This window comes from Hemibagrus wyckioides, linkage group LG28 (assembly GCF_019097595.1).
Source record: "Hemibagrus wyckioides isolate EC202008001 linkage group LG28, SWU_Hwy_1.0, whole genome shotgun sequence".
In the NCBI taxonomy this organism is placed as follows: Eukaryota; Metazoa; Chordata; class Actinopteri; order Siluriformes; family Bagridae; genus Hemibagrus; species Hemibagrus wyckioides.
Window position 1 is genome coordinate 12894266 of NC_080737.1, and position 26286 is coordinate 12920551.

The following is a 26286-nucleotide window of genomic DNA, read 5'->3' on the forward strand; positions in this document are numbered from 1 at the left end:
CTGCTGTAATTTTGACAGTATTTGGTTCGAGAAACAACGAGAATCATTCTGAAAGCTGAAAGTGAAAGCTGTTTAGATGTGTCTGTTAAGAGCTACACCTTACAGAGCTGCTTGACAGCTCTGTTTATCAGCTGTGGGAGGCTAGCAAATGTGAGTGTGAAAGACTTTCTGCGCAAAATTGAACCCCGAAGCCTTCATTGTTCAAAATAAATCTAAAGGAAGAACATGCATTATTCACCTTATAATAACTTAAAATTTTTATTCTATATTCATTTTATGTTATAAACCAAAACAACTACATATTGTATATACACCGATCAGGCATAATATTATGACCACCTGCCTAATATTGTGTTGGTCCCCCCCTTTTGCTTTTGCTAAAACAGCCCTGATCATCAGTGTTATTCACGTCACCTCTCACTGGTCATAATGTTATGCCTGATCAGTGTGTATATATTATATATGTAGTATACATATTTTATGCTACATATTGTATATGTCATCATTGGCTTATTTGCACATTGCAATTTTCTTCCCCATCCTGGATCTGCCTGTTTTGACAATTCACATTCATAGCCGCCAAATCTGACCCGAATCTGTCTTTCATGTGAACCGTGAGTGCATCTGTCCCCTGAAACCTTCTGTATACACACATCAGCATCAATTTTGCATGATTCATGTTGCATGCATGACAAACCACAGGAAACATTTTATTTGTGAGACGGTCCATCACAGCAAGAGCAGCAAATGAATGCGAAAGTATCCTGAGCCTGTGTGACAGTTTGCTCTGAGGTTTAGCGATCAGTTTGTCAGCTGTACATGAGGCTGAGAAAGTGAAAAACAAACCCCAGAATGCTAGCTTTTGCTTTTGTGTGTGTGTGTGTGTGTGTGTGTGTGTGGTGTTATTTTCCTCTTCAGCTTAAGAGCTACTCGAAAACAAATGGGTTTATCACCCAAAAGGGCTAGCTGTTATGTTTAAGTCTTAATACGGCTTATTATGTCCTGGGGGATCGATCCCCGCCTCCTCCCTGTATGTGGGGTTCACATGTTCCGGGGGGTTTCCTCTGGGTTCTCCGGTCCGAGAGACATGCCTTATAGGCTGAGTGGCATCTCTAAATAGTCTGGTGTGTGTGAGTATGTGTGATTCTGCCCTGTGATAGGTTGTCACCCTGTCTCAGGTGTCCCGAGTCCCTTGGGATAGACTCCAGGGACTCTGTGTTGGACTATATATGAAAAATATAGGATTATTCTGTCCACATAGTCCTGTAATAGTCCTATAAGGTGCTCAGGTGGTTAAGACTTTGGGTTGTTGATTGGGGTTCAAGCCCCAGCACCGCCATGTAGGGCCCTTGAGCAAGGCCACCAGTCCCACCCCAGTCTACCCCTCCATGGGCGCTGCTTCATGGCTGACCCTGCGCTCTGACCCCAATTCTCCAAGAATGGGATATGTAAGGAAAGAATTTCACTGAACGTATATGTGGTAAATAAAGGCTACTTAACTTATTTAAGAGGACAGTTTATTATATAATCATCTTTGCACTTCTGCTTCTTTTGCAAGCCTGTGATATGAGTAAAGGGAGAGGATGTTTATTGTCTTTCTTTCTTTCCCTCTCTCATCTCTTTCATTTTCACTTCAAAGCCTGTTTATTCACTGTTAGGGCTTTAGCTCTGGCTGACTGACAGGTTGAGGTCAAACTGCATGCTCTTTAATGTCATTATGTGAGTCTGTTATCTTCTGTGGGTTATGGATCGACTCTTTCAGTCCATCGGCTCACTTTCTTTTTCTCCATTTTCTTTCTTTTAAGCTGCATACCCTCTCTACTGAACTTTTTCAAGCATTCGCATATTTATTTATTTATTTATTTTATTTATTTATTTATTTCTGTAAGTAAGTAAGATATCGAATGGTTTAGATGTTTGCCGTATAAATCATTTTTTTTTTCTATTTGCATATAATAATATCTCGGATTTTAAACAGAAATAAGAAATAGACCCGTTCTCTTGTCTCTAGACCCTAAATAAATGAAAATCATTTAAAAAGCAAGTCCCTGTCTCTCTCTCTCTCTCTCTCTCTCTCTCTAACATGATCTAAGAGTAATAATGTACAGATTTTAAAAGGTGGTGTTGTTTAATGAACAGTGGTTTCAGTGGTAAAGCTTTTTGTGAGGAAACATTTATTAAACGTTTATAGATCTTCGGTTTCTTCGTATTCTTAGTGTAATGACAGACTGAGCTGTGTGGGTGTGAGAGAGAGAGAGAGAGAGAGAGAGATGTTCATTCACTCTGATAGTGTTTCATATTGTCATAGATCCAGGTAGAACCTGACAAAGCACCAAACATACACCGATCAGCCATAACAGTATGACCACCTGCCTAATATGACCTGTTAAAGGATGGACTCCACTAGATCCCTGAAGGTGTGCTGTAGTATCTGGCACCAAGATGTTAGCAGCAGATCCTCTAAGTCCTGTAAGTTGCAAAGTGAGGCCTCCATGGATCAGACTTGTTTGTCCAGTACATCCCACAGATTGAGCTCTGGGGAATTTTGAGGCCAGTGAAACAACTCAAACTCGTTGTTGTGCTCATCAAACCATTCCTGGACCTTTGTGGCATGGAGCATTATCCTGCTGAAAGAGGCCACAGACATCAGGGAATACCGTTTTCATGAAAGGGTGTACATGGTCTGCAACAAGGCTTAGGTAGGTGGGAAGTAACATCCACATGGATGGCAGGACCCAAGGTTTCCCAGCAGAACATTGCCAGGTGCCATGATGAGGAGATAATCACTGTTATTCCCCTCACATTTCAGTGGTCATAATGTTATGCCTGATCGGTGTACACTACAATTAAAGCTCATAATGAAATTTCTCGGATTAAGACGCGGTCTCCTCCATGCTCAAAGAAACTTGGACTTTAAAGTGATAATACTATGAATGACGAGTCTGATATCGATAGTTCATGAATCGAGTTGTGTTTATGTATTGAATATCAGCCTCAGATTACATTCAGTGATCATTTCAGTAATAAGACATGAATTTCAGTACTGCATAATTCTATCAGTAGTGTGATGGCGTACCTAACACTGTTCCTGTGAATCTCATACTCTTTTGTAACACCCACAGCTCTGACTCCACTGTTACACACTACTACACAATATCCATTATTTCCACATTTTCTTGTACAGATAGAATTCTGTGTAGATTTATAAAACACCGAAATACAATCCTGAATGTTTTCTTTCCTGGCAAACTAGTTACATATCATGTATCATGAAAATGGCTTCTTCTTTGTGTGTGTGTGTGTGAGGGAGAGATTAACTTTTCCCTGCTATATTTGTCTGTAATGAGAAATAGATGAGAAGACAGAATAGGTGTGTGTGTGCGGGTGTGCGTGTGTGTGCGTGTGTGTGTGTGTGTGCGTGTGTGTGTGTGTGTGCGTGTGTGTGTGTGTGTGTGAGGGAGAGAGAGAGACTAGCTCAGCACTTTCGTGTCTTGAATAAGAAATAGTCAATAGATGGATGGGCAGGTTTACTTCTGACAGGGCCGGCTGATAGACTGTGCCAGTGTTTTATTGCACTGTGTGTGTGTGTGTGAGGCTTTACTGCAGTGCTGGTCTCACTGAGCATGTGCTAGTGTTGTTCTGGCTCTGTCTGGTTCAGTAGTGAATAGAAAATACCTTGACTCTGCTCCACTGAGTTCTGTCCGATCTTGCGTCTGCAACGTTTGTTCATAATTCACGAGATAAATACATTATTGATGTGTTACGCTCTGCGTGTGCGTGTGTGTGAGAGAGTCTAGTGTAGTGTAGTGTTTGCTAGTGTAGAGGATTCTGTCTCATTTCCTCTCTTTTTTCGGGCGTATGTATTTTATCTTGTTTTTCTTTGCACCCAGAAAATTCTAGAAACTGAAGCGTCATTATATTTTTAAATACCGAAGCAGGAAAAGGATAGAGTGGCACAAGATCAGGGTTCAAGCCCCAAGCTGCCACCGTTGGGCCCTTGAGCAAGGCCCCCAACTCACCCTGCTCCAGGGGCGCTGTATCATGGCTGACCCTGCGCTCTGACCCCAACCCACAAGGATGGGATATGGGAAGAAAGAATTTCACTGTGCTGTAATGTATATGTGACACATGAATGTGTTTCTATTGTATGTCATGTGGCTGCGTGTTATCATTGTGACTAGAATATGAATATCAAGGAATATCCCTAAAATCTGATCGGTTTGTTAAACTCAGACTTGCCTGATTCCCTTCACAGACGCTCATGTTGAACATCTGATGCTGGTCAGGAGGATTATAAAGGACTCGTTTGCATATCGCAGGCTTCTGCGATGTATCTGCATTGCATATTAAGATAAAGATAAACGAATTCCTGCTTCTGAGGAGCGAGAGGTGTGAGGTTTTACAATCACTATAGCGCCTGTGGATTTAAAGATCATGTTACTTTGTAGGTCTGGATTACTAACCGCTTAATTCCAACATGATCACTGACATGTTTGTAGTTTTAATTAAATCTCTCTCTCTCTATCTATCTATCTCTCTCTCTGTATGTCTCTCTCTCTCTGCCTCTTACTTATAATAGGTATATTTCACATACACAGATGTCTGATTGGTTGTAATGAAATTTGGGATAAGAGTGACGGTTTCTCATGTTTTAAAATTTATGTGTATAGTTCATGTAATGAACTGATGTTCTTTTGTTCTTAGTATCTCTCTCTCTCTCTCTCTCTCTCTCTCTCTCTCTCTCTCTCTCTCTGTCCCCCTCTCCATCTTGTCTTTTTTATTCTCTTTCTTTCTTTCTTTCTTTCTTTCTTTCTTTCTTTCTTTCTTTCTTTCCTTCTTTCTTTCTTTCTTTCTTTCTTTCTTTCTTTCTTTCTTTCTTTCTTTCTTTCTTTCTTTCTTTCTTTCTTTCTTTCTTTCTTTCTTTCTTTCTTTCTCTCTTTCTCTCTTTCTTTCTTCTTTTCTCTCTCTCTCTCTCTCTCTCTCTCTCCCTCTCCCAGGACTGTATCCAGCTTAACCAGTATAAACTGAAGAGTGAAATCGGGAAGGTGAGCAAATTCAGAGCATCTGTTCTTGGCAGAGAATCTGTAGAGAATTCTGTAGAGAATATTATATAGTCACAGATCTTACAGTTCTACACCAGGGTTTCAGTATCTCAGCCTCGATTTATTGGCCAGGATTTATTTTAATTTATTTAAGCTTTTGGACAATTTTCAAATTCTGAAACAAAAAAATTAACCGGATTTCTTTTTACTTCCAACTTGATATGTACATCGAGTCCTGTGGAAAAAAAAAAAACACATGCAAAGAAATTCTGTAAATGAAAAATGCCTTGAAAATGAAAAAAATTAAATGAACGAAAAAATAAATAAACTAAACCAAGTTAAGACTAAAAGCTGTAATGTTTGTTTGTTTGTTTATTTATTTATTTATTTGTCAGAAATTTTAATTGTTTTTTTTTTTTGTTTTTTTTTACTAACTCAATAATGCAGATGTCATAAATAAAATATGTGTATTTGTATTATTTATTTTAAATCCATATTTTTGCTTTAAACCCTCAGATTCCATTTACAAGAATTATCATAGTGGAAGAAATTTCCGGAGCCGAACGCAGTGTTCGTTCTAGTCCTTCGTGATTTCCTTTTAGAACAAAATCATTAAACCAGATTTGGCTCGTTTAGGAGCACACTTTCACCCATAATGCTTTGTGCACTTTCCTCATCTGTGGCCTCATGTGCTCTTGCTTTCTCTCCAGGGTTCCTACGGTGTGGTCAAACTGGCCTACAACGAGGATGACGAAAAGTATTATGTGAGTTCTACAGAGGTTCTTTAAACGTGAAGATGATGATGATGATGATGAAAAAGTCAGTGTAATGTAATGGATTACTTAGAACAGCTCTCTGATGATCACTAATGACCTCATAGGTAACCTTATCTTTTTGCGCTTTATCTCCTGGCGGCTTTATCTTGTCTGAAGGTTGGGTTCAGAGCGCTGCTGAACGTGACATGGAGTGTTTAGAGCTTCTAGTGTTCGTGCGGACACTTGAGTGTCCATTAACTGCACTCAGCGTCTGTAGTCAAGAGCGATTCTTTAAGTGGAATACTGGCCTAACACCACCCTGCTCTCTCTCTCCATGTGTGTGTGTGTGTGTGTGTGTGTGTGTGTGTGTGTGTGTGTGTGTGTGTGTGTGTGCACATGGCTGTTCTGCATTCAGTCTGAAACTCTTCTCACCTGCACACTAGAAATGGCCCATAAAACATGACAGATGTGAACTAGGACCGAACAGATAATTAAGCTAGATTTCAGAGAGTGAGAAAGGTTTGAAGTAGCGACAGAGAGGGAGTTTGGGTGACACATACAGTAGGTGTAAATGATATATTATGTCATTTTCTTATGAAACACTGAATATCCCATAGTGCAGTGCAGTGTTGTTTTTATAAATATAACACGTGGGACGAGGGGAAAAGAAAAAAGGAAAGAGTGAGGTTTTGCTCCTGAGCAGCAGGGTCTCACCAATCAATATGCTGAGCTTAGGATAACATCCGGGAGGATGAGATGTTCCCTGACACGTAGTTATTTCATGTGTAGGAAGAGGATTTGAGGCGTAAAGAATCTCGCTGTCAGGTTGATGGAAGATTCCAGGATCACATGGACGGAGCTGAAATCGACTTTCAACAGTTTAACACATGCCTTTATTTATCCGTGCAAGTGGATAATAGACACTCGTATGAATGATATTCTCATTTAAATAAAAAAGATCACTAGGTTTAGGCCTGTGATTACATCATTGTATGATTATTTTATCAAATGATGATGGGCTTTAATGGTTAATTACTGTAATTACACTGTAAAAGCAACCTTAACTCTCTCATGAGCATCATTGCATGATGGAAGGAGCTTTATTTGTTTACCAAAAACTGCCCTTTTTTGGGTGATTGATAAAGTGAAGTCATGAGTGCAGTGACGAATGGGCTCACTAGTTTAGAAATACAGAGAAAATCTATTTCATTTATGTTTAGATCAGGAAAAAGCTGTGTTCATTGTCAGCATGCTTATACATGCTATCAGTGAGATGCATCCAGTTTAATCTGACGGAACGGTGGAGGAATGAAATGGAGTAAGTGAAATTTTAACCCTAGAGATGGTTGATAAGTTTAGGTTGTTGGATGGTGGATGTTTTGATGTTATTTAGGTCCATTTGTCTTTTAAGGAGCAAGAGACACTGACATCAGTATAAGGCTCATTTTATCTAAACATTTCTATCCACATGAGAGTGCTCTCTTCCAGGATGACTCCGCCCCCATTCACAGGGCGTGAGAGCTCAGTGGACAGGTTTGTGAGTATGGAGATGAGGTTAATGATATGATGTGGGTTTCACATCATATCATGAATATCTGTAAGTTCTAGGTCATGTTAGTGTTCACCATCATCATCATCACCATTATTACCATCACTATTATCACTATCATCATCTTCAACATCATTACCATCACCACCACCATCTTTAACATCATTACCACCATCTTTAACATCATTACCACCCCCACCCCCACCATCATCTTCAACATCATTACCACCACCCCCACCATCATCTTCAACATCATTACCACCACCCCCACCATCATCTGCAACATCATTACCACCACCCCCACCATCATCTTCAACATCATTACCACCCCCACCATCATCTTCAACATCATTACCACCCCCACCATCATCTTCAACATCATTACCACCACCACCCCCACCATCCTCTTCAACATCATTACCACCCCCCCCCCCATCCTCTTCAACATCATTACCACCCCCACCATCATCTTCAACATCATTACCACCACCCCCACCATCAACTTCAACATCATTACCACCACCACCCCCACCATCATCTTCAACATCATTACCACCACCCCCACCATCATCTTCAACATCATTACCACCACCACCATCATCTTCAACATCATTACCACCACCCCCACCATCATCTCCAACTCCTTTACCACTCCCACCATCATCTACAACATCACTACCTCCACCCCCACCATCATCTTCAACATTACCACCCCCACCATCATCTTCAACATCATTACCACCACCACCCCCACCATCATCTTCAACATCATTACCACCACCCCCACCATCATCTTCAACATCATTACCACCACCCCCACCATCATCTTCAACATCATTACCACCACCCCCCCCATCATCAACATCATTACCCCCACCCCCCCCATCATCTTCAACATCATTACCACCACCCCCACCATCATCTTCAACATCATTACCACCACCACCCCCACCATCATCTTCAACATCATTACCACCACCACCCCCACCATCATCTTCAACATCATTACCACCACCGGCACCATCATCTTCAACATCATTACCACGACCACCACCATCATGTTCAACATCATTACCACCCCCACCATCGTCTTCAAGATCATTACCACCCCCACCATCATCTCCAACACCATTACCACCACCACCCCCACCATCATCTTCAACATCATTACCACCACCCCCACCATCATCTTCAACATCATTACCACCACCCCCACCATCATCTTCAACATCATTACCACCACCACCCCCACCATCATCTTCAACATCATTACCACCACCACCCCCACCATCATCTTTAACATTACCACCACCACCCCCACCATCATCTTCAACATCATTACCCCCACCACCCCCACCATCATCTTCAACATCATTACCACCACCCCCACCATCATCTTCAACATCATTACCACCACCCCCACCATCATCTTCAACATCATTACCACCACCCCCACCATCATCTTCAACATCATTACCACCACCACCCCCACCATCATCTTCAACATCATTACCACCACCACAATCATCTTCAACATCATTACCACCACCACCACCATCTTTAACATCATTATCATCATCTTCAACATCATTACCACCACCCCCACCATCATCTTCAACATCATTACCACCACCCCCACCATCATCTTCAACATCATTACCACCCCCACCATCATCTTCAACATCATTACCACCCCCACCATCATCTTCAACATCATTACCACCTCCCCCACCATCGTCTTCAGCATCGTTACCTCCCCCTCCATCATCTTCACCAACATTACCACCACCCCCACCATCATCTTCAACATCATTACCACCACCCCCACCATCATCTTCAACATCATTACCACCCCCACCATCATCTTCAACATCATTACCACCCCCACCATCATCTTCAACATCATTACCACCACCCCCACCATCATCTTCAACATCATTACCACCCCCCCCCCCCCCACCCTCTTCAACATCATTACCACCCCCACCCCCACCATCATCTTCAACATCATTACCACCCCCACCCCCACCATCATCTTCAACATCATTACCACCACCCCCACCATCATCTTCAACATCATTACCACCACCACCCCCACCATCATCTTTAACATTACCACCACCACCATCTTCAACATCATTACCACCACCCCCACCATCATCTTCAACATCATTACCACCACCACCACCATCATCTTCAACATCATTACCACCCCCACCATCATCTTCAACATCATTACCACCACCACAATCATCTTCAACATCATTACCACCACCACCACCACCATCTTTAACATCATTATCATCATCTTCAACATCATTACCACCACCCCCACCATCATCTTCAACATCATTACCACCACCCCCACCATCATCTTCAACATCATTACCACCCCCACCATCATCTTCAACATCATTACCACCACCACCATCATCTTCAACATCATTACCACCACCACCACCACCGTCATCTTCAACATCATTACCACCACCACCATCATCTTCAACATCATTACCACCACCACCACCACCGTCATCTTCAACATCATTACCACCACCCCCACCATCATCTTCAACATCATTACCATCACCACCACCATCTTTAACATCATTACCACCATCATCTTCAACATCATTACCACCACCCCCACCATCATCTTCAACATCATTACCACCACCCCCACCATCATCTTCAACATCATTACCACCACCACCACCATCATCTTCAACATCATTACCACCACCACCATCATCTTCAACATCATTACCACCACCCCCACCATCATCTTCAACATCATTACCACCACCCCCACCATCATCTTCAACATCATTACCACCACCCCCACCATCATCTTCAACATCGTTACCACCACCACCATCATCTTCAACATCATTACCACCACCACCACCATCTTTAACATCATTATCATCTTCAACATCATTACCACCACCCCCACCATCATCTTCAACATCATTACCACCACCCCCACCATCATCTTCAACATCGTTACCACCACCACCATCATCTTCAACATCATTACCACCACCACCACCATCTTTAACATCATTATCATCATCTTCAACATCATTACCACCACCACCACCATCTTTAACATCATTATCATCATCTTCAACATCATTACCACCACCCCCACCATCATCTTCAACATCATTACCACCACCCCCACCATCATCTTCAACATCATTACCACCCCCACCATCATCTTCAACATCATTACCACCCCCACCATCATCTTCAACATCATTACCACCCCCACCATCATCTTCAACATCATTACCACCACCCCCACCATCATCTTCAACACCATTACCACCCCCACCATCATCTTCAACATCATTACCACCACCCCCACCATCATCTTCAACATCATTACCACCACCCCCACCATCATCTTCAACATCATTACCACCCCCACCATCATCTTCAACATCATTACCACCACCTCCACCATCATCTTCGACATCATTCCCACCACCCCCACCATCATCTTCAACATCATTACCACCACCCCCACCATCATCTTCAACATCATTACCACCCCCACCCCCACCATCATCTTCAACATCATTACCACCCCCGCCCCCCCCATCATCTTCTACATCCTTTCCACCACCCCCACCATCATCTTCAACATCATTACCACCACCACCCCCACCATCATCCCAAACACCATTACCACCACCCCCCCATGGTCTTCAACATCATTGCCTCCACCCCCACCATCATCTTCAACATCATTACCACCACCCCCACCATCATCTTCAACATCATTACCACCCCCACCATCATCTTCAACATCATTACCACCACCACAATCATCTTCAACATCATTACCACCACCACCACCATCTTTAACATCATTATCATCATCTTCAACATCATTACCACCACCCCCCCCATCATCTTCAACATCATTACCACCACCCCCACCATCATCTTCAACATCATTACCACCCCCACCATCATCTTCAACATCATTACCACCCCCACCATCATCTTCAACATCATTACCACCACCCCCATCATCTTCAACATCATTACCACCACCCCCATCATCTTCAACATCATTACCACCACCACCATCATCTTTAACATCATTATCATCATCTTCAACATCATTACCACCACCCCCACCATCATCTTCAACATCATTACCACCACCCCCACCATCATCTTCAACATCATTACCACCACCACCACCATCATCTTCAACATCATTACCACCACCACCATCATCTTCAACATCATTACCACCACCCCCACCATCATCTTCAACATCATTACCACCACCCCCACCATCATCTTCAACATCATTACCACCACCCCCACCATCATCTTCAACATCGTTACCACCACCACCATCATCTTCAACATCATTACCACCACCACCACCATCTTTAACATCATTATCATCTTCAACATCATTACCACCACCCCCACCATCATCTTCAACATCATTACCACCACCCCCACCATCATCTTCAACATCGTTACCACCACCACCATCATCTTCAACATCATTACCACCACCACCACCATCTTTAACATCATTATCATCATCTTCAACATCATTACCACCACCCCCACCATCATCTTCAACATCATTACCACCACCCCCACCATCATCTTCAACATCGTTACCACCACCACCATCATCTTCAACATCATTACCACCACCACCACCATCTTTAACATCATTATCATCATCTTCAACATCATTACCACCACCCCCACCATCATCTTCAACATCATTACCACCACCACCACCATCTTTAACATCATTATCATCATCTTCAACATCATTACCACCACCCCCACCATCATCTTCAACATCGTTACCACCACCACCATCATCTTCAACATCATTACCACCACCACCACCATCTTTAACATCATTATCATCATCTTCAACATCATTACCACCACCCCCACCATCATCTTCAACATCATTACCACCACCCCCACCATCATCTTCAACATCATTACCACCACCCCCATCATCTTCAACATCATTACCACCACCACCATCATCTTTAACATCATTATCATCATCTTCAACATCATTACCACCACCCCCACCATCATCTTCAACATCATTACCACCACCCCCACCGTCATCTTCAATATCATTATCACCACCCCCACTATCATCTTCAACATCATTACCACCACCCCCACCATCATCTTCCACATCATTACCACCACCCCCACCATCATCTTCAACATCATTACCACCCCCACCATCATCTTCAACATCATTACCACCCACACCATCATCTTCAACATCATTACCACCACCCCCACCATCATCTTCAACATCATTACCACCACCACCCCCACCATCATCATCTTCAACATCATTACCACCACCACCGTCATCTTCAACATCATTACCACCACCACCGTCATCTTCAACATCATTACCACCACCACCGTCATCTTCAACATCATTACCACCACCACCGTCATCTTCAACATCATTACCACCACCCCCACCATCATCTTCAACATCATTACCATCACCACCACCATCTTTAACATCATTACCACCCCCACCCCCACCATCATCTTCAACATCATTACCACCACCCCCCCCACCATCTTCCACAACATTTCCACCACCACCCCCCCCCCCATCTTCAACATCATTACCACCACCACCCCCACCATCATCTTCAACATCATTACCACCACCCCCACCATCATCTTTAACATTACCACCACCACCATCATCTTCAACATCATTACCACCACCCCCACCATCATCTTCAACATCATTACCACCACCACCATCATCTTCAACATCATTACCACCACCACCACCATCATCTTCGACATCATTACCACCACTACCACCATCACTATCATTAATTTCATCACCACCATCATCTTTAACATCATTACCACCACCACCATCATCTTCAACATCATTACCACCACCCCCACCATCATCTTCGACATCATTACCACCACCATCACTATCACCACCATCATCACCAACACAATCTTTAACATCATTACCACCATCACTATCACCACCACCACCACTATCTTCATCACCACCACCACCATCTTTAACATAATTACCACTATCATCACCGTCATATTCACCACCACCACCACAGTCTTTAACTATATTACCACCACCGTCACTAATCACCATCATCACCACCACCATCTTCAACATCATAATCAAAGCACCAGCTGAGGGAATATCTTTTGTGAAAATGGTGTTTATCTCTCAGTGACTTGTAAATTCTATACTGAGGCGCATTAAAGAGGTTCTAATGGTTTGTAGTGGCCGAGCACCCATTAAAACACTTGTTGTTTCCTTCAATTTGTCGGACACGAGTCTGTAAGCCACATTATGAGGTAACTTGATTCAGTCTTAACCTTTATGTTAATGTCAAGAAGACTCTTTCTCCACTTGAAGAAAATGAACTTGACATGAACATTCACTGCAGTATATCATACTGAAATAGACCTTTACGAATAATGTCATTGGTCATGAAGAGTTTATGTAGGTGTTATGTAGCCCAGTGAATAAAATGTTACCATTCTGATGTTCCTTTAGCAATCGGACATACTGTTTTTTACGTAAGCGGGCTTGTATTGTATGTTTCTTGTAAACCTTGGAAACAAAACGTGGTGCAGCACGTAAGAGTACACTATTTACTGTGTGGTGTAGCAGCAATAAATTTAGCAACGAACACACACTTTACTGGCCTGTACGACGGCTGGGGATGACCCCAAAACAGGAGCGTATTTCAAAGAGCACTGGAACCAATAGTAAGTCAGGGGAAACCTCTGGATTTTCACAAGGGCCCTCAAAAGGCCCCGGCTGACTCTGCCGTACTAAATTTAGCAGCCTGTTCATTCAGTTTCCTACACCAAGCAGATTCCCGCTTTGCACCGCCCGTCTTTTGAAAGCATAGAGCTGTGGAGGTAGTAATTACCAGACGCTATTTCCCCCCCCCGAGGGTATAATGCATTTGTAATGACTTGACAGCTAATCAAAGTTTGTAGGGTATTCTCCTCTGCAAAATGCACAGTCAGACCACACAACTAAGGAAAAGGGGAACCGGTTATTTAACTGTCATGATAGCACAAACCCTTCCAAAGACGGAGGATAAATAGAAAGGATTTTAATTTCACCAGCGTTTGATGGAATAACACTGTAACGCGAGCTTTAGCAGGGAAACTGTGCCAGCGTATTAACCGGAGTGTCGATAGTGTACTTAAATGCTTTGGAGGAATTGTAATCTACACAATATTGTAATTCAGTTCAATTCAATTTGATTTGTATAGCGCTTTTAACAATGGACATTGTCTCAAAGCAACTTTACAGAACAGTCCTGGATGTTAGACAAAATCATCCCTATAGCGAGCAAGCCTGAGGCGACTGCGGCGAGGAAAAACTCCCTTAGATGGTATGAGGAAGAAAACAGACTCAAAAGGGAACCTCATCCTCATTTGGGTGACACCGGGGAGTGCGATTATAAACACCGAACAGTGTGATTATGAACAATGTCCTTTCGGCAGTCATGTATAGAATGATAATATTTTTATTCAGGCACATACACATGCATCCAGGGCTTAGTTTCATTTGTCCGTGTGACTGAATCAAGGTTTTGAAGTAAACTGAAGTAAAATATTCCTCTAAGCTCCTCTCAGTATTTATTATTTCATAATGCTTTGTTCGGACATTTTCTCAGTGTAAACAAATTAATTTTTTTTATCATGGCAAGTCTGATATATAATGAGTTAGGACTCTGCTGGCTTTCAGTGTCAGATGTGTGTTCTTCTGTCTGTTAGATAACCTTATACAGATTTTTGGTAGTTGAGGATAAAATTTTAGCTGCTTATGGACAAGCACTTGGGGCAACTCGGAGAGCAGAAATGGTTTTTGGAAATTTGCTATGAACATATTGCTCCTTGTAGGCTAGGAAAAACACAAATACAATGCACAAATACAGTTTCCTAAAGCCCTGAGTGTCTACTTTCATATGAGCTTCATATTAATCACCACTATGGAGTGTGACATGGCAAAGAAATTCAATGCTGAACACGGGCACAACAAAACAGGCCCAAATTCCAATTCTTGGCTTGTGTGGATTTATGATTATTGCATCAGGGGAGGCAAAATATTGACCTTGCTGTGAATTACCCCAGCAGTCATGTCATGGTAATTCACAATCAGCATGTGCAACGATCAGCCATAACATAGTATTGTGTTGGTCCCCATTTTGCTGCCAAAACAGCCCTGACCCATCGAGGCATGGACTCCACTAGATCCCTGAAGGTGTGCTGTGGCACCAAGATGTTAGCAGTAGATCCATTAGGACTTAAAGGATACTTACAGGACTTAAAGGATACTTTTAAAAGATACTGACTGCTGCAGACACCCCACAAGAGCTGCAGTTTTGGAGATGCTCTGATCCAGTTGTTTAGCCATCACAATTTGGCCCTTCATCAAACTCGCTCAAATCCTTACGCTTGCCCATTTTTCCTGCTTCTAACACATCAACTTTGAGGACAAAATGTTCACTTGCTGCCTAATATATCCCACCCACTAACAGGTGCCATGATGAGGAGATCATCAGCGTTATTCACTTCACCTGTCAGTGAATGTCATAATGTTATGGCTGATCGGTGTATATGTTGTTGTGTTAGAGGGGGTGTGGCCTAGTTCATCTGTGTCTGGGGGAGAAGGCGGGTTGGACCTGTAGGTAGTGTGTGATGATTCTCTAGTCGAGTTTGCTAACATGTGGGTCTGTGTACTCTGCTCTCTCCATTCCTTCTATTATGAGGATGTAGATGTATAGTTGGTGGGATGGCTTTATCCAGTCTCACATCTACTCCAGTGCCGATCCATCCAAAGCGATGCCGTGAATAAGCGTAATTCATAAGCGCACTCGCGAACGAACAAACAGAAAACCAAACATTTTCCATTTGTTTCAAAAATGTTATTTTCCCCCTACATTTGCAGCTAAATTCATTCAAAGAGCCTCAGCGCCCGTGTTTGAAACATCCTCCCATTCATTCATTACAGAACACTAATCTCTCGCACAGGTGCCGCAAATTGGTCGGTAATGAACAGAGATGTGTTCCAAAGCGGCCGTCGCTGTAAGAGCCGTGGTGCTCCCAGTATACACAGCGCACTACTCCCTTCTTTTAACCACAGGAGAATAGACCCAGGTGCAGTTATCTTTTTTAATCAGCCTGTTTCATTTAAATGAAATGCTAATTAGACATTGTTGAAATGTGTGGAACTGGTGTTCACAGCTGTGTGCAAATGCCAGATAGGAGGGTGCTATGGCTGTATTGCGCTTGATTGCACTGGTGATCTGGTTGCCAGATTTCAGGTGTGTTTCATCTAAAGTGGCCGATCGAAGCAGGAAAGAATCTGGTTTAAGGGTGTAGTGGGAGATCTTTTCTGTTCTGGGGTTTGGACACAAAATCGGGCGAAAAAGTATGAGGAAAGTCCAAATCTAACTGATTATAAATGACCTTTCTGGACATGATTTTTGAATATTGACGTATTTTATTAAATAAACTACCAGCCACCTATTTTTCAAGGGAGCACAGTCTGAAATATGTGACGTTGTGAGACGAATGGATTTTGAACCATCATCTTTGTACGATTTATATCTATCAAATTGTGAAAGGTATAGGTCGTGGTGGTTCCAAGTCTGTGCAAGGCCCTTAACCCTCTCTGCTCCAGAGTGCTGTATCGTGGCTGACCCTGTGCTCTGACCCCAACCTCCAAAGTTGAAGAAAGAATTTCACTGTGCTGTAACGTATATGACAAATAAAGGCTTCTTCTTCGTCGTCTTCTTTAACTGAGGCTTAAAATGGTAAGCAGATCCTATTCTTCATTCTGTGTTGTGTAATGCTTGAAGCAACAAGCCGATTGTTAGCGTAACGTTAGATAAATATCTGATCATACGAGCTGATCTTATTTAACTCTTGCTGTGCCGATCTGTGGATTTGGATCGATGCACTGATTTAAAAGGCTACCGTTAGAAATAAAATACAGCTGTTGGAAATCACTTAGAACTGAAACATCTGGTGTGAAGAATTTAATGTACATTTGAAGTGTGAACAGGTTGGCAAAGTGATTAGCTGGCAACTCTGATACTTGTAAACGTTCCATCATCATCGTCATCATCATCCTTGGAAATTAAGAGGAAGTGTACATCAGATTCAGCCCAGGTTTTTGAACAAAGTCTGAATCGGATGTCGTCGTAGCATCTTCAGTGGTGTTCAAATGGTGCCTACAGACTTCTTTTCTCCAACCTCTTCAATTTATACATATAGAAATGTTGACATTTAGAATTTATATGGATCGTATGACATGTATGGATCTGTAATGTAGACCTGTGTGATAGATGGGAAAAGTCCACCATGAGATTATCCACCTTGAAATATTCGGTGGGAAAAAGTGTGTGGAATTAATTTAACAACACTTCTACAAACCCTGACTAAACAATTCAAGAAGTTTTCCAACTTAAACTTAATCCTTGTCTGGGTTTTTTCCTCCTTTTTCCCTTTTTGCTGGTACATTTTATTCTATTTAATTTTATTTCTTTTGCCAAGCTTCTTCCCGCTGGTTGATAAACCGCCCTTCATCTCCTGATTATTATTACATGCCGGATTATTCATTGGTGAATTCTCATATTTGCTCATGGATTTCCATAATCACTTCCAATCACTTAGCAGAAGCCGCTGCGAACCTGGAGTGCTCCCATTAAGGCTAGATTTGGATGAGGGGGATTGGCCTGACCACAGCATACAAAAGGCTCTTTTGTTTGATTAATATGGAGATTGGAAGCAAGTCGGGCCCGATTATGTCATCCACTTGAAAGTCACAGACAGCCTCCTCCATAAATCATGGGTTTATTCTATAGCAGGTGTAAGAATAGGGAGGAAAAGCAGGAGATCATTTGAGAAGCAGCAAATTCTATCATTTTTTTTCTCAAGGTCTGTTTATCAGACTGCTTTACTAATATTCTCTCTCTCTCTCTCTCTCCAGGCAATGAAAGTGGTATCTAAGAAGAAGCTGATGAAGCAGTGTGGATTTCCACGTATGTTCTTCAAATAAACCTTTGTCTTTGCTCTGAACTCATTGTTCATTTACACCCCCCTTTGCTGATTCGGCAAAATGTTAATACTTTAAAAGAAATAAGGGGATCTTACATACATATATATATATATATATATCTGCAGTTTATTTTTTTAGTTAGTTCTGTACTGACTAAGCTTTTTACATGAGTTAATAAAATAGCATGTGTGAAATAGTATGGTTATTTATTTAGCCATGCTGGTGCTCTGTGTGCAGGTCGTCCTCCTCCTCGAGGCCCTAAAGCAGCTTTGGGGGAACAGCCTAAAGTACTTGCACCTCTCGAGAGGGTTTACCAAGAGATCGCCATCCTAAAGAAGCTGGATCATCTGAACATAGTCAAACTGGTGGAGGTGTGTCAAAGCTGTAACCCTTTTTTTTTTTTTTTTTTTTTTTTTTACCAGTTTTGCATTTCACCACCGGAATGGAAATTTGACCTATCAGACATCTGAAATGATGTAGAAGTAGTTAAAACACTGTTGGCTTTCAGTGGGAGCTTTTACTTCTGTTAAAATTACACAGTGGTTGAAGATACGTTTTAGAGGCTTATGGACAAGCACTTGGCAGAAATGGCTCAGAGAGCAGAAATGGCTTCAATTACTGTGAAAATTATAAAAGCTGAACATTTCCCAAAGCATGACACTGTCTCCTCCAGCTTGCTTACTGCCCATAGTGCATCATGGTGCCATGTGTTCTCCAGGTAAGCGACGCACGCGCACCCGGCCATCCACGTGATGTAAAAGAAAACATGATTCATCAGACCAGGCCACCTTCTTCCGTTGCTCCATGGTCCTGTTCTGATGCTCACATGCCCATTGTTGGTGCTTTCACTGGTCTGTGGCTATGCAGCCCCATACGCAACAAACTATGATGCGCTGTGTACCCTGACACCTTTCTATCAGAACCAGCATTAACTTCTTCAGCAGTTTGAGCAACAGTAGGCCAGCATGGGCCAGCCTTCACTCCCCACGTGCATCAATGAGCCTTGGCCGCCCATGACTCTGTCGCCGGTTCACCGCTGTTCCTTCCTTGGACCACTTTTGAAAGATACTGACCACTGCAGACCGGGAACACCCCACAAGAGCTGCAGTTTTGGAGATGCTCTGATTCAGTCATCTAGCCATCACAATTTGTCCCTTCGTCAAACTCGCTCAAATCCTTACGCTTGTCCATTTTTCCTGCTTCTAACATAAACTTTGAGGAGAAAATGTTCACTTGCTGCCTAATATATCCCACCCACTAACAAGTGGCATGATGAAGTGAATAACACTGATTATCTCATCTGGCACTGGTCATAATGTTATGCCTGATCTGTGTATATCACCCCTAGTAGACTAGGGTATTTTGGGTAGCAATGATCATCAAAACAGTCAATCATCATCCTCAGTGTCTGAATAAGGAGCTGAAAACGATGCATCTTTTTTGCATCTCTTTTCCCTTTTTAAGAGATTGAACGAACAGTGGTGTGAATCAGTCGGTTATTGAACTAGGAAGTCTTCAGCATGATTAATCGGGTCTTGAATGTGGAAAAGCAAACTGTTGAAGAGGTAAAGAGGTTGTCTGAGTTCCCAATCACGTGTAATTCAACTGTACAATAGTACTGAACAAAAAAAAACAAAAACACACACAACTCGTTCATGACTACGAGTCTGAAGCTTGAATAAAAATCTTCGGTTTGTTTTTCCTCATCTTCTTTTATTCGCTTATGTCTTACTCGTACATATAATCTAGTTTGTCGAGTTCTAGGTCACACTGAGTGTCTATCTGACATTGATATGAACACCAGTGGAGCACAGCAAGGCTTCTGGGAGTTTCTGATCCACATACCATTTCTTTTTCAGGTGCTGGACGACCCAGCCGAGGACAACCTGCACATGGGTACGGATAATGTTCCTATTACAGCTATAAAACTGTCATCATTCACATGATTTAACTTCCGTATCACTCGCAGGCCGTGAATTTGTCACCGATTCGAGATGTATGAAGCCTGAAATGAGGCTTAAAAGTCACTTTTTAACGTTGTTTTGTATTTTATTGTTTCCGACTGATGGTATTTGGGGTATGAGTTACAGCAGTGCCATGAGCCATGAATAACTCATATTACAGGGAGAGATCTCTAATCTAATAGTTTTTGCGAAAACATAGCACACAAGATCGAATGGAGGACTGTGTAGTCTGCCGATGTGACTCACAGATAGAGGTATGATTAGCTGCTGAGGTGCTGCAGTTGTCTTGTTATGGAGTGCACTTGCACTTACTTGAGGTGATGCATTTACACCAGCTAATAAAAGACAGCGCTATTGTGATGTAGATTATACCACGGCACTATTGATTACTTTATGCTGATTGGTCAGACAGGAGGAACGACTGTTAGGGAAAAGCATAGCTTGGGTTCTAAAACGTTATTGTTTCTATAGTAACATATCATCCCATTGACTTGGATTTATATACGTGCCATGTAATCTAAGACTGATAATATTAATACTATTTATTAACCATTGTTGCTCCCTGTTCAGAGTCGCCACAGCGGGTTATTTCAGGTTTTTACCCCAGATGCCCTTCCTGATGCAATTTAATCTGGGCTTCGGACCGGCACTAAGAGTTAACTTTTCAATGGCTGGGTTAGCGGCCCCCTGCCTGGGAATTGAACCCGGCAATAAAAGCATGTGATCCTGCCGCTGGACCACCAGGAGGCTATTTATTAACCATTAATAAATGTAACAAATAAAGTAATTAAATTATTTAAAATATAAATAAAAATTATATAAAATATTTTACATTATTTTGCATTGATGGAAGGAGTTTCAGTTTACGCCGCAGGACTTTGCACTTTCTGGTTTCTTAGTAAGAGTTGTTTATAGCTGCTGTAATGTAATATAACAATCCACAACATTTGATATATTTATGAACAGTTACAAAGCATGATGTTTATTAATAAATTTTCCTATACCAGTGTATCCCGTAGTGTTTTAGTCCTTACTTATAACTGCTTTCTGTGTATATTTATTCACAGAAAGTCACTTTTAACCAAATCAGGTGCCTCAGGGGTTGCCTCCAGGTACTCTGGTTTTCTCCCCATCCAAAGACATGGACAGTAGGCTGATTGGCAGTCCTGTGTAGTGTGTGAATGAGTGTGTGTAAGCGTGCCCTGTGATAGAATAGCATTGTGTTCATGGTGCCTCAAGTCTTCCGGGATAGGCTTCAGGTTTTCCTTGAATGGATGGACAAGTTGAGCAGGAGAGAGTTACAGCTCTTGCTTGTGGCTCTCTGAAGACGTTTGAGGTTTAATCCCAAATCTACCAGTCACTGGGCCGTAACCATTACCAAAGGTTTTACTGAAAAATATATCAGGAAGTACATTTACATTAAACAAGCTGTTGAAGTTATGAGACATGAATGGGATTTAAAAAAAAATGCAATTGGGTTTATTTTGTAATCTATATACTGTAGAGATCTGCAATGTTTATCTGATTCTCTCTCTCTCTCTCCCTCTCTCTCTCTCTCTCTCTCTCTCTGCAGTGTTTGAGTTAATGCAGAAAGGGTAAGTGCTCTGTGCCTCCTCTCCTCTCTTCTAATTGAAGTCTTGGCTTGTTTCTCTTTCCATCACTCCATCCCTCCATTTGTGCCTGCTCTCTCTGGCGTATTTATGATCACTCAGCTCAGCCTCTATTTTCCGTACTTACCCCCTTCATACTAAATACCTCATATCAATATGAGGCACTTATTTTTTATTCGATGGTTATTGGCATTGACAGCCTTAACAACTTTTACACATTTTGCATGTATGAAGCTAGAGTGATTGACATTTGTGCTCCAGTGTGTACTGACACCCCTGGAAGTCCCACCCTCTTTATGTCAAATTATTCAGATTATTTCCTCAACTTTGAGTTTCTGATGGATGGAAGGATAGATTAAGTAAGTGATTGATGAATGGATGAATTGATAGACTGACTGACTGATGGATGGATGGATGCATGAATGGAAGGATAGATTGAATGATGGACGGATGGATGGATGTGTTGATGGACTGACTTGCTGACTGACAGACTCACTGACTGGATGGATGCATGAATGGAAGGATAGATTGAATGATGGATGGATGGATGTGATGATGGACTGACTTGCTAACTGACTGACTGACTGGATGGATGGAAGGATAGATTGAGTGAGTGATTGATGGATGCATGAATTGATGGACTGACTGACTGGGTGGATGCATGAATGGAAGGATAGATTGAGTGAGTGACTGATGGATGGAGGAATTGATGGACTGACTGACTAACTGACTGATAGATTGATGCATGAATGGAAGGATAGATTGAGTCAGTGATAGATGGATAAACTGATGGACTGACTGACTAATGGATGGATGAATGGAAGGATAGATAGAGTAAATGATTGATGGATAGATGAATTGATGGACTGAATGACTGACTGACTGATAAATGGATGCATGAATGGAAGGATAGATTGAGTGAGTGATGGATGGATGAATTGATGGACTGACTGACTGAATGATGTATGGATGAATGGAAGGATTGAGTAAGAGATGGATGGATGGACTGGTTGATGGACTAATGCATGGATTAATGGATGGACAGCCGGATGGATGGAAGGATAGATTGAGTGAGTGAGTGGTGGATGGATGCATTGATTGATTTGTTGATTTTTTGATTGATTTATTGATTGATTGTTTGATTTTGTAAGCCCACTAATCCCTTTTAACATGCAAGAAAAATGTGTTGTGACCTCTAAAAAACAGCTTTTCTTATTTTGAGGAAACAAGAACAAATATAACAAATGTCCTTCCTGGATTTCTGTACAGGTCTAATACACAAAATATGATATTCACAATAAATATAAAGTGATTAAAATGCTGCTACGCCAGACAGCGAAGGCTGCAGTAGAAACATGTGCACCTTATATTCAGGGATTTACGGTAACCACCAGGTATTTGAGGTATAGGGTCGACCGAGTTTTTCATATTTTCTGTAACTCTAAATTCGACTGGGTTCGATTTTACTCTTCGGTACGTCACATCACCATCATGCACGTGACTCGGACATTGTAATGTACTTCAATCCAAAAAGCGTCACTTGGGTGTTATGCCATTGCCTTGATAAATATTTATGTAGCTTTAAGTCATTTGTAATGAAGGGTGTAAAAAAACCATAAACACTTCTCCCCAAGTACATTACAGGAAGTGTAACCATTTTAAAGCCATTTAAATGTCGTCCTCATTTTGCAATATATGAAATATATCTGCACTTCTGTCCGAGTCGCAGCTTTAAAGGGCAAGCAGCGTCCCAGTTTGCCTTACGAGTCTATTCTTTTTCAAATGTGACATTTTGTTGTAATTGAAAGCCACCTTTACCTGCCTAATCGGCTACACTGTGCTGCAAAGGGAAAGCGTAGTATTGGATCTTGCTCGGATTTGTGCAACAATAGAGCCAAGATTAGATTTTTTTTTTTGCATAATTACAAAATGGACCATTACCACCACAACTAGCTGAATGAGTTTGGCCTTTGGACAGCACAAGGCTGTAGGATATGAATAGGATGGTAATGCATGTGGGAGATTTGTGAGTCATTTTTATGTAACATTTTGTTTGATTTTGTTCGCTAATTCCTATACAAGGGGGGGAAATTTGGAGGATTTTTTTTTTTAATTATTTCTGTTTTTCAGTCCGTACCGGATGACTTTTTCACTTATGATGACGTTATTTTTCCACATAGAAAAGAGGACTTAAAAAGGAGTAACGCCTGTAATGGCTGGATTTATGAGTAGTAATTAATACAAGTTCAAAGGCAGTACCTTTTTCAGTGATATTCACTATGCAGGCTAGTACACACTTCTTCTTAAAAATTTAAAGGGGCAGTCTGTCATTTTTAAGTCCAATAATCGTAAAATTGTGAAAGAGTCCATGTAGTCAAATACAGAAATCAGGCTAATTCATTTCAGCCTTCTGTTTATTTATTTGTTTAGTTATTTTTTTGCTTTGAAATTAGCCTCACATCCAAAACTAAGCTAATCTAAAGCTAAGATTTATTTATTTATATTTATTTATTTATTTATTTGGTTTATTTATTTATTATTATTTTTTATTTTATTTTATTATTTTGTTTTTTTAATTGAGTGGTTAGGATGATGGTGTGGATGCAAGAGGCTTCTCAGTGTTATTATTTCTATTAACATTTAAATCGCAGGCATTACACGGCCCTGCTCCTTTAAACCTCTCCATGTAATGAGACTCTTCAGGTTTTGAACCCTTTTCTTTTCTTTTTCAGCCCAGTGATGGAGGTGCCTACAGACAACCCTTTAAGCGAGGAGCAGGCGCATCTCTACTTCAGAGATATTGTCCTGGGCATGGAGTACTGTGAGTAACCATCTGGGAATTTCTCTGAGAGACCAGACTAATCAAAAACCCTGCACAGTGCACAGATCTGTCCGTAGTAAGGAGCTCGGAGAATTTTGCTGTGATCTCTCATCAAATTTTTATGGACGTGTCTTGGTTGGCTTGCTTTTAGGAAGATTTGTATTCGAAAAACAAATCCTTAAAATAGTTAGTCACTTATGTCCCTTATGTAGAGGTGAAGTCCTGTGGGAAATGTGACTCGAGACGCTTTTCCATGGAGGTTGTTCCGGCGTCATGGTTCCTCGAGTGTCCGTTTTAGCTAATGAGGAAAAAAACGATCGTAAGCCAAGAAGAAGGTGCTACGTCAAGACACAGAGCTTCACAAGATAACACAGAACTAAATGGGCTAAAAAATATATGAACCTATTCACCTTACTAATACGCTACATAAAATAGTGCAGATCTGTATGGTTCATAAATTCTAATAAATAATAAAGACCTCTTCTCAACATTGGTAGCTCACAAAGAATGGCCGATGTCAAGGGAAGTCATTTTCACACCAGTCAGACTTGCAGGCGGAGAATCCACAGGCATGGTCTTCAATATCGCTCACATATTTGAGGCAGTGAGACTTCCCTCTTCTCCAGTCATCTCCAAGCTGATGACAAAATGGCTTTCCTGTAAGTGCAGATTAGTTTGATCTCACGGGCGGCTCTGATCGTCTAGAGGCAGTAGTGACATTTTCATTTGAACTTGTAATTGCTTTAAAGAAACTCGCCTGTGATGGTTTTTTTGCTTAGCCATGTTGGAAAAGTCTTTGCAAATCAAAGCAATTGAAAATGATACGTAGGACTCTTGACTATTAGGTGTAATATTTCGACATTATATTTTGTACTTACTTTAGATTCAGGATTTTAGATTTTTATTCGTCATGTACACAGTTATAACAAGTATACGAATGCCTTCCCTTACAAATTGAAATTTTGCAAGAAATTCGCATCGGCATACGAAGCATTTTAGGCATACGAACGAACCGAACCGTACCAAACCCCGGCTAAGTTGTGCGTAAGTCTGGGAGCCTTTCAAAACTCATTTGCGTCAGTGGAAAGCCAAGCGAAGCGAGTTTACGAATTTTACTAATTTTTTTCTTTTAGTCAGAGATAGCTGTTTTGAAAGAGTCAACCCACGATATCAACGTTGCCTTCGGCATGCGCTCAGAAGCTACGTGATTTTCTGGTGTTTTTTTTTTTGGTTGACAGATTGGAGTCATATTTTTGTGTCATATTTTTGGTATTCATATTTTTGGGTGTCTGGAACGGGTTTACATTATTTCTTATGGGAAATTTTGTATCACAATACGAATTTTCACCTTAAGAACTCGCCTCCAGAACGTATTAAATACGTAGGCCGAGGTTCCGCCGTACACTGAGAGATCCCACAA

General features: G+C 41.5%; 1 protein-coding gene across 12 annotated transcripts in view; it reads left to right on the top strand.

Moving 5' to 3' along the window:
- Positions 1-26286, top strand: part of camkk1a (calcium/calmodulin-dependent protein kinase kinase 1, alpha a) — a 128542-nt gene that overhangs the window by 76431 nt on the left and 25825 nt on the right. For all 12 annotated transcript variants that reach the window (XM_058383343.1, XM_058383338.1, XM_058383341.1 and 9 more), the window contains 7 exons: positions 4998-5045; positions 5753-5806; positions 18403-18454; positions 18709-18842; positions 20331-20367; positions 22009-22030; positions 24778-24866. In XM_058383343.1, the coding sequence (XP_058239326.1) occupies positions 4998-5045; positions 5753-5806; positions 18403-18454; positions 18709-18842; positions 20331-20367; positions 22009-22030; positions 24778-24866 (436 nt within the window). The remainder of the gene's footprint in view (positions 1-4997; positions 5046-5752; positions 5807-18402; positions 18455-18708; positions 18843-20330; positions 20368-22008; positions 22031-24777; positions 24867-26286) is intronic.